At 44.7% G+C, this 15604-nt stretch overlaps 1 protein-coding gene across 2 annotated transcripts in view; it reads right to left on the bottom strand.

Moving 5' to 3' along the window:
* Positions 1-15604, bottom strand: part of MXI1 (MAX interactor 1, dimerization protein) — a 55735-nt gene that overhangs the window by 3242 nt on the left and 36889 nt on the right. For both annotated transcript variants that reach the window (XM_021536283.3, XM_021536284.3), the window contains exon 4: positions 1155-1269. In XM_021536283.3, coding sequence (XP_021391958.1) covers positions 1155-1269 — 115 coding nt within the window. The remainder of the gene's footprint in view (positions 1-1154; positions 1270-15604) is intronic.

The raw sequence follows: 15604 nt of genomic DNA, 5'->3' as shown, positions 1-15604 counted from the left end.
TCTCCTTCCCTCCCACCTCCACTGCCCTGCCATCTGCCTTGCTTAGACCTTCCCAGACCCAGAAGGATTCAAGCTACAAGTGCCCTGAACCAGGCTGCCTCGCAGTCTCCAAGCACAATGCCCTTTCCCCACATCTTTCCACCTCTCAGGTGCTGATAAATCATACCCATTAGTTCAAAGGGTCTCTGAGGACCGAGCCTCTCCAGGGCAAACGCTGTGGATTGCAGCAGCCTGTGGGTCCCTCTGCCCGGGACCAGACACTGCATTACCGCCTCTGCCCACGCAGGGGCCTCAAACCCCCAAACCAATCCACTCCAGGGCTTCTTACGAGCTGCTCCAACATAAAAACGTGGCCCGGGAGTTCTGTGTTCCTTACTGCATGGTTTAGAAGGATTTCTCAGAAACAGTTTTCTATTCAGTGAGTGATTTACATAACCTACTACAGATTTCTTTGATCACAGCTGGGAAATCTACCAGGGCACTGTTCTTTGTTTCCTACAACAAGCACATTGCATAAGGAGGAGTCATTTCAGGTTAACTCTGTCCCTTTGGCAGCACTTTTCCTCCCTCATCACCCGTCTTCCCTCTCTATATCCTGACCTGCAATGAAGTATTTCAGCCTCTCCCAGATACTGACAATGCTGCATTTTCTTTTCATGTCTCACTTTGCCAAAAGTGGAGCTGGAAGAGCACTGGGCTAGCTGGAAGGTTCACACATGGAACTCCAGCAAGCCAAACCTGTCTCACAGTCTTGTGGTTTGTGCTAATGCTTCAGCAGTGGAAACTCAGTAGCACACCAGAAAAAAAGCTGCATTTCCCATCAAAATGCAGTCACTCAGCAGTAAGTATGCTTTTCTTTAAAGAAATGCAGCTGTCAACAAATGTTCACAATACAGAACAAGATCCTTGCTCTCCAGATCCATCATTTTTGTAGTTAAGGAGTTCATTATGGACTCTTCCAACAATAGGGCTTGTGGCAATGATTAATGGCTAACCAAGGGGGCAAGGTTTGCTTGCTCTTTATATTTATTTATTTATTAACAGTGTCAAAACTCTTTCCTTCAACAGAGTTGGCTGCAGGCAGCAAGGATGAGCAATTGCATTGCAGTTCCCAAGAGCCCACGCTGAAAGCAGCAGAAAAAGGCAGCTCTTACCTTGATATGTGCTTTGGCTTTGTTGAGCAGCCCAAGCGTGGTGTGCCGGGTGCAGTCTGGTCCGAGCGGTATCAGAACTTTTAAGCGCTCTAGACACAGGCGGAGGTGAGCTCGGCTGCAAGGGAGAACAGGAGGATCAGAGCCATGCCTTCTGCAAGGGAATGTAATTTCTTTCACTTCTGCCACCCTACCAGGTGGTTTTCAGGCTTCCTTGTTTCCACGCATCACAAAATTCCCCTCAGGTACCAGCACAGACTGCTGCTGAACTATTTACACTTCAAACATCAGCTGCTCACCAATACTTTCATTATTGCTAACCTCTGACAGACACTGTTTATTTTCTTTCTGTCTGAACTGATAATCTGACCCATCTGGATGAACTGTGTGCAGGGGCAAAGGCACATAGGAAAATGGTAAAAGTATCTCATGGATTTCCACTCTCTCTGACCTATTTGCTGTCTATTTTGCTGAGAAGAACTTCTGTGAAAGCAGTTTTGAATTACTGCTACCCCCTGCATGCTTGTTTATTGCTAGCTCAGGGACATTTGCTATGAACTGACTTGAACACCTTCTTTTTGCATGAAATTAAGATCATCAATGAATAAAAAAAAGGTCACTTAAAAACTCTGAAACAATCCCTGGTGGCAATTCAAGGAGCGAGAGGCATAGTAGTTCCCAAGAACTGCGCTGTTACTCCTTCCTGGGCCCAGGTCTGAAATGCTGCTAGGGGTGCAAGGTCTGTGGGAATGAAAGAACCCAAGCCCTTCCCCTGGTCAGACTTCTGACCTTGGATCACATCTACAAAGACAGGCTCCAGCACAACAGCACTGCTGGTGATGTGATCCTTTTTCTGCAGAATATGGCAACATGTTCTGGGGTAAATGGTTCAGGTAGCAGTGGCAATGCACATTGTCCTCATGCTGCAGAGGAAAACTTCCCACTGTCTCCTACTCTAGATCATATATGCAGGGATGAACAGCAGATTTATGGAAAATTATCGAGTATGAGTTGCCTTTTTCTCCTCCCTGTTTCCCAGACATTAATGATTTATGTCCAAAGTTGTCATCCCAATCAATAAGACAATGACATCAGCTTTACCATTCACATGCAAGAAACACCAGTGCAAAAGACTCCTGAAAGCCTATCCCAGTCTCTGCTCATGCACAAAGAAACTGAATCTTAGCCTGATCCGTCTCAATGCAGGGGAAGGAAAAAAAAAGAAAGAAAAAAAGAGCAGAGACAGTTCATTTCCATTTGTTTTTCAAATGCACTATTGCACCCAGTTTGAAAGGGTGGGGGAGAGGAGTCTGTAATCAGGCAATTATGTCAGTGACAAGCAAGGATGATTAAGGGTGGAAGGGTCAGGGGTTTTGCTGATGAACTGTCAGCACAGGGGAGTGTTCACTGGTCATGCTGTAACTGTGAGCTCCTCACAGTTTCTACCATAAATCTCCTTACGAAGGGTTCATCATTCTGCTTTCAATAACAGACACAGGGCTGCATATTACCAGCAAGAGCCTTGAAGAAAGAATGTTCTCCATTAAACATTAACAAATACAAGGGTGGGGAAAGGGAAATCATAATCCAAAAATCAAACTGAAAGAACAGTAATCACATCCATCTCATCTCTTACTCCTTAAGCTGCTCTAGGGCAAACCCCATTGTCATTAAACCCATATGGTTGACATGGGGTGGATGTTTTTCTACCTGGAAGCCAGTTTTCAACACAGAGCTTGGTCAGGAGTGCACCCACTATAGGTGTTTGCCCTGTGTCCCATGATGACCAAGAGGGTAAGCAATGAAAAAGTATTGCTGGCTCACACTGGCACTACAGTTCGTGTCATCCCTCAGGAGGCTGGACACTGACTTCTTGCACAGAAATGAAGCAGAGCAGGATCTTGTGGTCAAAGACCTTCTGGGGTTCGAAACCAATTTTTGGATACAGCACAGACTTCCTGAATGGTCACACAGGCAAGTCACTGAGTCACAGCTGTCACAGCCATCAAGCTGCAGCACAGAGCACATGTGTTTCCTCACAGAACAAGTATCAATCAGCTCCAGCCACACACTTCACCCCCAGATCAGCCCAAGTTCAAAACACTCATGTAGCAAAGCTCAGATCTGGGGGCTGCACCTAACAGCAGACTGCTACATAGCATCTACTACAGGCAGGTACCACAGACCTGGAGGTAGCTCCCAGCCCATGGTGAAAATTGAATTATTTGTGTAACAGGAAAAAAATGTTTGGAGAATCAATATCTTACCAGTGGCAAAGACATCACAGTCCACTCCCGAATGCAGAGAGAAATGGACAACACATCTACAGCCTGAGCTTTGGGCTGATTCTCAGCACTGTGTTTTACACCAGGAACTGGGAAGGTGCTGCACCAGGAACTGCAATTCCTGGAACCAGTGATCAGCTTCAGACAGGAGCAAGCACTGGCTGGATTGCTGAGACAGCAATCAAAAGGGTGGCACTGATGTGCCACGTCAAAAGCTGGGTTATGTGCAGACTGAACAACATCATCCCTGTTGAGCACCTGAAAGCTACAGGCAAAGGTTCAGACATGTAATAAAACCCCGGACACTTGAAAACCTTCCTGTTGTGCCTCAGGACTACAGTTGAGTGGAGAAGGTTCCTACTTGTCCCAGGCTCATGCAGACCATTTTCAGAGAAGCCATCCTGCCCGTGGCTCTGCTGGCTGCTGGCCAAAGGCTGTGGCCTGCAGCAGGGGCGATGGCCTGGGCCAGCACTCCAGGCATCAGGAGGGGCCACCTGCCTGGGACAGGAGCGTGGTATGAGCTGATAAGCTCACAAGGGCACATAGCACAGCTCAGGCCGCAAGCACACTGCAGGGGCAGGTGGTGTTGGCTGAGCTAAGGCAGGTTGCAAAGAGGTTTGACCAAAGCCATTTCTTCTGTGCTGCCACTGGATTTTCCCCCTATTTCACACTTCAAGCTGAGCCACACTGGGATGGGAAGGAGCAACCAAGCCTGCAAACTGTCCTGGCATGTGAGCACATTGCTTTCCTTCAGAAAGATCCAACTAAACAACTTCCTCAGCTGTCACCCCTCTGCAGCTTCCTTACCTTTTTATTTTTAAAACCTAACCCAATCACAGTCCCTGACCTCTCAACTTCCAACAGCCCCAGTGGGCCACGATGGGTTCTTAAATCACAGAGCACACACTGCAGGGCTGACAGACTGATGGGTGCATCAGAAGTAAAACTCCAGAGCCCTGGGAGGAGATGGAGTCACTGCTCACTGAACTAGATGTTGCACAGAGGGCTATGGTCTAGCTGACAAATGGTGATCAGTCAAAGGTAGAACTTGATGGTCTTGAAAGTCTTTTCCAACCTAAATGATTTTGTGATTCTTTGAAAGCCATCACAGAAGACTTAGCTAAAAGACCATTTCAGAGAGAAAGCAATTGCAAAGCCATTAATCTTTCTTATCAAGTCCTGGAGCTGCCCCAGGGCAGCTGTAATTCCACAGGTCAGGCCACGATGCCAGTGTCTTTTCCCTTTGTTTACCTGGACTCTTTTGGAACGGGTTTTGACAATGCTGCAGGCTCTTGTTTTCAATGCAAATACCAGCATTGTGCAGCCTCCAGACAGAGCCAGACGGCTTTCCATGTAAACCACTGGATTATGCCAATATTTGACGCAACTGCCAATATCTAGAAAAACAAGTCTAAAAGCCCATATTGTTATATAACAGAGAAACAAGGCAGGATTGGTGAAAAGGACTGCTGCCTCTTGCTCTCTTGATCCTGAGGAAGACAGAGGATGACAGAAGGAGAATTCCAGTTTCAGCAGAGACCGAAGTTTTTGCATGCTAGCTGCAGAGGAGATGGGAAAAGCTGGAGCCCTTCCTTCTGTTAAAGTGGGAAAAAATCAGGCTCTCACAGCAGCATTCTGAGCACACTGTAGATGCTTGATGTGTTGAAAGAGAAATCTGTGAAGGATTTGAAAGAAGGGAACTCTCCACTTTCCCAAGGGATGAGTCTGGTCCCCTCTTCCTGCTCAGCTTGATGAGAGGGAAAACTCCTATTTGAGATTCCCATACTGGGGGGGGGGGGATTGGGATGACCAAAAAAGGAGTAAAACTCCCAAGAGGTTTCAAAAACCCAGAGCCAAACAGAAGCCCTGTCACAAAGAGCTGAGGATCACCCTGTCACCTGGCCACTCTGGCTAGGACAGAGACCCTCTGTTACTTGTGCTTCTTCCTCTGGGGCCAGGAAGAAACTAGAAGCAAGTTCCTCTGGGATGTGGAGGGCAAGCAGGGCAAGGATGCCCTCTCTTCTCTGCCAGGAGCTGTAATGGGCCAGGAGACTGAAGCAGAAGGAGGATGAAAAAGCCCAGCAGTCCCACAGCCCTTCCAGCAGATCCATAAGCTGAAGAAGGCTGCATGTGGAGGAAGGGAGTATTGGCCCTTGAAATGGCAGCCTCAGTGCTGCTCAATGGGCGCCTGCTGCTCTCCCTACTTTCCCTTTGTGACTGTGCATTTTGGATTATCTGACTGCATCTGGATTATCTACTTCTACCCCCCAGCTCCCCTCCAAGGTCCTCTGTCCTGAGCCTCTATCAGAGGGGAGCCTGGCTCTTGCTTTGTGCAGCCCCCCCTTGCACTTGGCTCTGTCTGGCTGCAGAGGGCTGTAATTTCACAGCCTGCTCTCCTCTCCAGCTCCCAATGACATCACCCACTCTGATTATATAAAGCACAGGGAGGAAGCCTTTATTTATGCGTGCTTTTTGCTCACAGCTTCAGCTGTCTCAGTGTACAACACACATGCAAATCCCACTGCAGGAACTGGGCTCTCTTTTGCCTGAATCAAACTGCACTGCAGAAAAAGGTGTGAGTGCAAAAAAAAGTCTCTGTTTCCTTCCCCCAGACCTCTAAATACATTTTTCAGGAGTTTGGGTAGGAATCAACCTAGCACAACACTCTGCACCATAGCAAGCTGGGCACATAGCCACCAGCTTCCTCCCTGCCTGGGAAGTCCCCAGAGAGCTGAGGGACCTGTGCTGGCAGCTCCAAGCTCTGTGTCTGCTGGTCACAGAGTGGTTACACAGGGGCTGGAAACTTGACCCCCTAACAATGCCTGACAGGGTCCTGCAAGGGCCAGCCCAGGACTGTAAGGCCGCTGGCAGTTTCCCTTCCTGGGCCCTGGTGGGCTCAGCCAAGCCCCTGTGCAGCCCCTGACAAACAAGGGGTACCCCCACCGCCTGCCCCATCCTCCTCTGGTCAATGCTGCAGAAACAGCTGCAGAAACAAGACATCCCTGAATGTTAACATTGCCAGAGAGACAGCAGCTTCTTCGCCAGACGTGGTTTGGGATTTGTGCAGGGTTCTTGCCAACTTCCACCATAAGCAGAAGTGATGGAAACTGAGAAAAGAAACTTTCTCTGCTGAGGAGTCGGGCAACCGCGTGCACACTCAGCTCTGGAGCAGCAGGTTTACCAGACTCAGCACTATCCCCCCATCAGACACTGCTGAGAGACTTTGCTGAATCAAGGCCTGAACATCTGCAACACACACACACACACACACACACACACAAACTCTCTTCCCATCTTTAAAAGATCAAGACTCCCTCCCAGCAGGAAATGACCAACTTGCCTCCAGCAGCAGTTCAAAATGCTGAATTCTTAATTTTGCATGTTGAAAGAAGGGAGCATCAGAGGGAAAAGAAAATAATTTCCCAGATATTTTTGAACTTATGCCTACAGGTCTATAGGGCTTGAATTCAACAGATTTAAACATGTGCTCAACATTAGGAATATGCTCAAGTTCCACTGAGGCTAAATCGGACAATTGATCTTTGTGAGATGTTAAAAAAAATTGAACCAAACGAAAGAAGCACCAAAAGAACCAAAAGAAGGAGGACCCTAACATGGAGAAGGACATTATCATATGTCTCCCCTTCTCTCAAAGCTTTTTCAAAGTCAAATCTAATTTAACCCTGAAATTAGAAACCACCAACTTTGTTTGGATTTCATAGCCTAACAGATAGTCTAAGAAATTCAGGAAGGATCACTGGTTAAAGAAAGCAATTCCCGAAGAAACACATGTGACCCCACATCAATAATTCACTGTACGAGAATGATTTTGAGATAAAAGTAATGAGAAACACATGCAAAAACCACAGGGCAGGGAAAGTATGGTTTCCTTCTAAAAGCAGTTCACAGGTCAGAGACTGCTTATCTCCAACAGCCATCGTAGGACTTGATGTTTTTTCCTTACTCTCGTCCCTGACCCCCAGCCCAGCCCTCTCAGCGAGGTATCTGCTCCCTGCTTTACCGAGCACTTGTCTCCAGCGAGCAGAGAGGCTTTTCCAAGCCCCTGGCTGCGGGCTGGCAGAGGCAGGTCGGTGCTGCAGCGCGTTATGCAACTGCTGCGAACCCTCTGGCCACGCAGCAACGCTGCAGAGGCGCCCGGCCAGCCTGCAATAAACACACTCACCCTGATCCCACAGCGCACCACGGACACGTTTCAGAAGGAAATCTGACTCACAAATGCTCAGCTAGAAGTTAATATCCTCCTCCTGAGCTGTGAAATCAGTCACAACAAGCTTTGCTTTTGGATTTTTAAATCAGGTCTCTCCTCATGATTCTTTTCGCGCGTTTGCTCCCAGTTGGAAGAGGATACTTACTCATCTGACCCCGTTTCCAGTCAATTTCTACCGATGGCTCCCTAGGCATGTAGGAGTATTTTTATTCCAAAAGCTAATAAAATCTGCCATGAAAATTATCTGGAAAAATATTTTTTAATTTTTACATGTTAAGATCTACTATTTAAAATAAACAAAGAAATGAAAATTTAAGACCGACAATAAAAGGACCTAACAACATAGTATAAATAGGAATTTAAAGGAACAAAAAAGTTCTACAAGCAACATTTTTAACCTTATCTTAACCATGTCAAGTGTGTCTGCAAAAGTTTGAGATGAACATGAACCCAGCTGTATTCTCAAATCAAGGGCAAAGGAAAAACAAACTGCAAATGATGAGATCTATGACCTAACAATGGTAAGAGCAATAATAGAAATAAAAAACCCCAAACCCAAGGCAATGCAGTTTTTCAAAGTCACACAAATTAGTGTACCTCTGCCTGGTGACAAGCCACGTACCAGGCAGATAAGGGGTGGCACAGTGCATAAGAAAGCAGAGTCGTGATTCAAGGCCATAAGTGGAAACAAAATACAAACAGCAATGTACTGATGTACTCCACAACCACAGCATTTTGTCCAAAGGCCACCTCAGCGACAAAACCAAAACCAGGTACCCTGGGAAAGGGAGAATTTTACCAAGCAACTGAAATACTGAGGAGAAAATGGTCGATTTTGGGACACACACATCCTTCTCCCCATCTGCAACAGAAGCTGCAAGCCTTAAGGTAAGCATAAAGCAAGAGTTTTACTTGAAAATGTGCTGCCCACACCCTCCACTGTACACTTCGAAAGCATCCATGCTACAAACCCTGACTGTCCCTGAGCCCTGTGTGGCCTTGCACTGCAGCATGAGTGTATGGCCACCTTACACAGAAATTACTTCTAGCCCCAACTCTTCTAGATGGGGATACTTATCACTGATGTCAACTTTGGAAGAGTTTCAGGTTGTTGGCAAACAGAAACTGCAAGACCAACAAACCTTGTGCCAAGTGATGTCTTGCCACCACTGGCCCATTCCAACATGGATCCTTCTAGCCTACTACTGCAGCCTGCATAAAAACATGCTCTCTCCACCTCCCTCTGCATCACACAGCTGTCAAAATCTCTGCATTTACCAAGTCCCTCTGGGTATAAAACTTAATATTGTTGAGAAGGCTTTCCTGATTATGTTATGATTTTGAAGGCAAATCAAGGTTTTCAAAAAGGGATGGAGGGAGGGGAAATCAGGCAATCTCCAATCCTTTGGTGAAATATGGGGGATTTGGCTGAAAGATTTGTATTTGCTGCAGGTGTCTCCTGGGCTGCAGCATGGAGTGGTAACTGACAGTCTTGGCTGTATCTCCCAGTGGCTGATCAGTCTGTTCACACTGTGCAGATGTTAAGTGCAAATCACATTGCTCAGTAAGTGCAGGGGCTGGCCTACATACACTTTGAGTTACGTGGACACGTGAGAGAGCATCCACTTCCACAATCTTAAATAATGAATTATTGTGTATTGTTTGAGGTTCATAGAAGTCCTTTTGTTAATGTTAAAGCCACATAGGTCCTTTTCTTATTGGTTAGAGTATAATGACTTTACACCTTTTCTTTTATGCTATTAGTTCAAAGAATACGTAAAAAAAGGCTTTGCATAAGCTGCCATCTTGTCTCTGATCTGGACTAGCATGGATGTTGTTGTTTCTCTGTGTCTCTTGCTTTTTGCTTGTATGATACAGACAGATAATAAATCCTAAGTCTGCAACCAGTCAGGGTCCCATCCCATTTTGTGAGACACAGACTGATCCAGCAGAGCACTGCAGACACAGCTATGAGCAGGACATTTCTGAAAACCTGGGAGTCCCACCCTCATCTCAGCACTACAGGGAGTAGGATTGCTCTCATCTCACACTGAGCCTCTATTTACCCTCCTTTCCACTCTCTCCTCTGACAGTACTGTTTGCTCTGCTGTGCTATCACTAGCTGGCATCCTTCAGCTTGTCCAGGCTTTGTTTCTGCCCTCTTCTTTGACTGTCTCCTGGATTGGAAACTCCTTGGAACAAGTATACAGTTATTAAATGCGGACACTGAAACAGGTTAGTGTCTGCACTCAAAATTCCCAAATCAAGCAGATCCCAAATAATTATACTAAAGCAAAACTGTGATTCTGAAGCTGAAGTGATGTATCTGGAACTAATTTTATTCACAGCATAATGTCTGGACCTTTGGGTCCTATTTGTTGCACATCTTGAGGTTTTCTGCTTTGAACTATAGGGCTAGAAGACAGAAGCTTCATTTAAATGAATAAAACAATTTCTAAGAAAGAGGGACTACCTGTAATCTCATGGCTTCCAAAACTAGAAAAGGCAATGTCAAAAAATTTTTGTCAAAAACTACTGATGCCTACAGTAATAAAAATTATGCCATTTTGGAAGGTGTCTCCTCCAGAATGAACTCACAGTTGCTCAGTAACATGACTGCTCATCCTTTCATAACCCCTTTGATCTTCAGAGGCACCAGTGAGACAGGGCAGTAGAAAAAGATCAAATGCAATAACCTGGGCTTCACAATGAGAAGGTGATGAGAACAGGATAGGTGGCCATCTGCCCAGCAGAGGAATGGAATCAATCAATGCCTGGCATTTTCTCTCACCCCTTCATTTTCATACAGATCTAACACTGACCTTGGTGCCCGTCTGCACTTTAGACAGTTATTAAGAGATGTCAAATAGCAACAGATGCTCTGAAGCAGATTTCCCCTGAATTTATATATTGAGGATTTCCTATTATCTATCTTGGACACTACTCAGAAAGTTATTTTAATCCCTGGTGAATATAATTACTTATATTTTAATGTAGCACAAAAGACCAGCTAAACCCCTTTTAGGCTGAGCTGTGCTCACAACAACATGCTAAACCCAACAGCCACCACAGGCCACAAACGCTCTGCACCACATTCTCCTTCTGACTTAAAAACACAGCCCAGGTGCGGCCGGCATGGCCACATGTAGGCAAAGATAATTTGCCACCAACTTTTCAATGTGCTGCCAAGCATGCAGGTATTGCAATTTCCTACCCTGGCCATAAGATATGGTTATAATCCCGCATTTGACTATCAGGGAACATGCAAAGAAAGCCGTAAACACCAACATACAAACCAGGCTGGTTAATTATAAAGCCCAGTCTAATAAAAACTCTATCTTTGTTAAAAGGTGGTTAAAAATAGACCTGCTCTTTAAATAGCCAGCGGTGTCCTGTGGCCTGGTTCTCACTAATACCATTGTAATTATCCTTCTAGGGATACACAGTGTGCTCACAGCCGCCAAGTCAGCGCAGAGTCCTCCTGCATGCTGCCAACATGCCTGCAAAGCAGCTGTGCCATTCATCAGAAACCTGCCTCCTTGCAGAGGAGGCACTAACCTGCTTTGCTGCAATCTACGGATTTTCAGCTTTACTGCTAGAATTAGGTCACCGGCAAAGATAGCCAAGATTTTCCAAACTCTCCAGCTATTCTTGATTATTCTGTTCAGAGGTTTCTTGGCTAAGCACATTGCCTTTGAAATGAAGAGGTATTCTGGACTCCTGCAAGGCTTCTGCAGTCAGACACTGAGAAGCAGGGATGCTCTCACTCCATAATCCTTAATGGCCTCTAAAACTGCCAGGCAACAGGAAAGTTCTCCAGCTCAGATCTACTGTCACCAGCTCCTTCCAGCCTCTCCAGAAGAAATCAAAGATGGTGCACACAAGAAAACAGATGAATCAGCAAGGATCTGCAGAGACCCTTGAAGACCCATGCCTGCACCTGAGCCTGGCAGAACCCGAGGCAGCAGACAGCGTCCCAGCAGGCAGCTGGAGAGTAGCCAGGGACTGGTCTGCTGCCCACAGTGGAAAAGCTCCCCCTGGTCCACAGGATGTCACAGCAGTAGAAGCACACACAGTACCTCAAAGCCTCTGCTTCTTTGCAGTGCTCCTGAAAGAGACCTTGGACTTTGATGCCTTCCAAATACAGACAGGTTTCAAACTTGTACTTTCATTAACCAGCTGAAAGAAGTAAGCATTTGCTTCATAGGACAGACATCTGTACATCACTGAAAGAGTAAAGGATGCTATCTTATTTGGGAAAACATATTTCCTGTTTTTAAAATCGTGAGTGGGAAATTTGTCAGCATCAAGAATAAATTCTGATCTGGTACTAGAAGTTATTTTTGTCATTAACATAATTTTTAAAATTATGCAGGTAAGTTATAGCCACTAAGAACTTTTCCATCACATGCATCTATTTTCTGAAGCTTACCTCATGGAAGAAAACTCCTAATAGAAGTATATTCTAAGAATGTGGCCATTTGACATACTTGTTTACACAAAATCTTTTATGCCAGAAGGAAAGCATGTGCTCTTCATCTAGTATCTCCTCACACTGTCAGAAATATTTAAGGAGTCATCAAGTATCTACTGTACCTTTCAGGTATAGAGGGCATACATCTGGAACAAGGGAAGCAGTGCATGTAATTTCACCTTGTAAAATTATTTTAAATTTAACCTCAAACTTCCCAGGGAAAATGAATTACCAGCCAAGGTCATTCTTTGATGTATGTTTTGAAAAAAAGCAGTGGAAATGAGAACTTAAAAGATCCTAGCAGTACTTTTCTTACTGGATAAGGATTTTTGCACAGAAAAACCAGCAATACTGTATTTCAAGAGGCTAGGAGTTGGCTAACATTAAGTGGCAAATGGTTTTAACTCAAGTTACCTATACTTGTTACTCAAGAGGGGAGTCTGAACAGAACATAACTCCCAGCACACTGACAGTAGGGGAGCCATGTCCTGAACTCACACATAAAGAAGTACCAGGAAAAAAAAGAGTTTTTGAAAGGAGGCACCAGAGAGTGCAAAAACACACCTTGCCTCTGCTTAGCTGGTGTGATGTGCTAATACAAACTCTTTCTCAATAAAGTTCTTCCAAAAAGCAGTCAAGTTGATTGCCTAGAAAATTAAAACAATATAAACTTCAGGGGGAAAGAACAACACAAACCCCCTGCCTTATCCTTTCCCTTTAACAGGACACCTTCCTTATATTTTCTTTCTCTCCTGTAGGAGTGTGTGAAGGCCAGGAGATGTAAGATGGCTCAGACAAGGAAAAAGCATGGAGCTGGCTGCTTGGAAACAACTTCCCTGGGCTGGAAGCAAGACAAAATGTATCTCTAAGACATGCAAAATGCTCCATTTGCTTCAGCTCAACTACAAAACTTCTAGTGCTTTCAACAGGGCTCAAAAATCCTTATATTAAGCTCTACAGGACACTCTACCTACTGAACATTTGATCAGCTGGAGAAGACCATTATGACCCCTGTCTGGGTCTTCAATGCCACAAATGGATACAAATTTGATTCCCTAAACCAAAAACAGCTGTAGTTGAGTAAACTAACATTTGTAGGAGGATTAGCTGCCTTATGCTTGCTGACCCTGTATTTTCCCAGCAGGAGAAAGGTTAGGACCCCACTTGGAACAAACCAGACACTGAATAGTTCATGGCTTGTTTTGGAAAGCAAAATTACTTAAAAAGACAAAGAAAAAGAGAGAGGAGCTGGAACACCTACTCCTCTGGTTTGGTGGAAACTTGTTTCCATTTGCTCTGCTATCCGAGCAGTATTGAGAAATAACCATATGACCTTACAGATATACCTGTAGCAGTACCACTTTATAATCACAATCACACCCTCCTTCCTCGCTCTTTTGTAGTGCTTATATCAGTCTCAGGGCCTCATGAACTTAGGCAAGATTCCCTACTGCTTCACCAATGAGATATTTTATTTTCTATGTTGCATCCCATGCTGGGATGACTCCTGTTAAAAATCATACTCTTAAAAACCCCACTGTTAAAAATCATAGCTAAAAACAATAAAAAAGTCATTTTCTCCAAATACAATCCACCTAGAAAGAGCCTGTGGTGGGTTTCCTCAGCATGAGAGCCAGACTACAAACCAGAGGGATGAACTTTTTGACTTTCCTAGTGCTGTGCTAGCCAGGAGCTGGCAGAGCTTGCAGGCACTTTCAGGAAAGGCAAAGTAGCAAACTGGAGACATTTCCACAAGCAGGAAAGGGTTATACAGCAGGCAAGACCTTTAAGTGAGAATCAGACCTGTCTACAGACAGCTTGCATGACCCCAGGTAAATCCTTCAGGAACTGAAGTACTCACCACTCATCCACAAAATGGAGCTAATCCTAATTCCTTCATGCAGTACTGCACAGATGTAGCTACTCCTGGTTTTCAGGTGCTCATGTAGCTCAGCAGTGACAATGGTGTGGGAAGAGCCAAGAGAACAGGATGCTCTGGGAAACCAATTCATCCAGCTTTCTATGGTAGTTAATAAGGCTCAGAGTACAATACGGCCACATTTCCCAAAATGGATCAGTAATTCCTCACTACTCCATATATGCAACAAAAATCTATTTGAGGTCTTCTGTTATCTCTGTCCCAAGCAATTCTCAAGATGGAATTTCAAAGGAATTTAGTCATAATCAGGAAGACAAGATGAAAGCTGTATTGTTGACACTGCAATCACACAGTCACAACACTTTTTACTTCTTTAAAACATTTAGTTTCTGATACCCTACTGTTAATCCCATTATGGTTTAGGCCCCATAAAAAATATACACCATAGTAGCTCAGACATCATACTGATTATACAAAACAAGTATCTATATAGGATGCTTCCTCTTCTTTCTGTTTTTTTAAATACAAAGGTTACACTGGCTCATTAGTTTTATGTGGGGGATAGGAAACACTTAACTCTGGGTGCTGGGTTGCCCTGAGTACCACCAGAATTGCAGGGAAGACTACAAGAGTTGGCAAGATCAATCATATTTTTCACTTTAAATAACAGAGCAATTTAAAAAAAACTCCTTTGAAATAAAAAAAAAAAAAAATAAAACTCTTTAAGCATGTCATGCAATTTGCTTTCCCTGGATGGCTGAGGGAAAGCACAAGCCAGTGCTGTCTGCACAGACCTGGGAGACAGCCTGGAGGGTTTATGGGAGGCTTTCACTCTGACAGCTGCTGAACACTTCCCGTGTGCCCAACACATTGTACAAACCCCATCCCATTCTGCTCTTTCCCCACCATATGTACTCTTTGCAGAGATCACCACAACACACAACTCAAGAGACACTCATGACTCCAGAGAGCCTTCACATGTTTTCCTGAAGTATATGACACTAGATATAGATTTTGCTTCTCCTCTCCTTTTCCAATCCCTTCACTGAAATGTATCCCCATATATGCTTTTTCCAGTGAATACCAAGCCTGTAAGCTACTTCTTCAAGCCAAGAAAAGTTTAAAAGAGGTCACACCACAGAGAACAGGCTCTGCACATTTCCTAAGAGGGTCCTATTACATAGAATATCCATGGGAGATGAAGTGTTCCTATCCACTTTCCCACTTTTTTTGGCATCGAAGTTGCTCTTTGAGTTAGGTGAAGTGGGAAACACATGCATTAGAAAAAGAAAAGATCCATGTATTTTGTTCCTCACATTTGCCTATCTCAGCCAGAACGCCTCAGCATACTTTGATGGTCTAACAGAGTAGTTCTTGCTAGGAAAGTTGACTGCTAAATTCAGCATTTGGGAGTCTTCACACTCAGAGACACTCAACTTTGGATGGCTTTTTTTCTTCCCTTGAACAATGCTGAAATAATTTTCTTCTTAGTCAGATGTTAGACAAAACTTTCTAGCAGTAACCACAGTTAATCAGGGCAATAGGCTGCACTGTTTCCCTATGCAATCCTGCTGTCAAATGCTTTTA

This window comes from Lonchura striata, chromosome 7, assembly GCF_046129695.1.
Source record: "Lonchura striata isolate bLonStr1 chromosome 7, bLonStr1.mat, whole genome shotgun sequence".
Taxonomy (NCBI): Eukaryota; Metazoa; Chordata; class Aves; order Passeriformes; family Estrildidae; genus Lonchura; species Lonchura striata.
The sequence above is the reverse complement of the archived record's forward strand: the minus strand, read 5'-3'. Positions and strand labels throughout refer to the sequence as shown.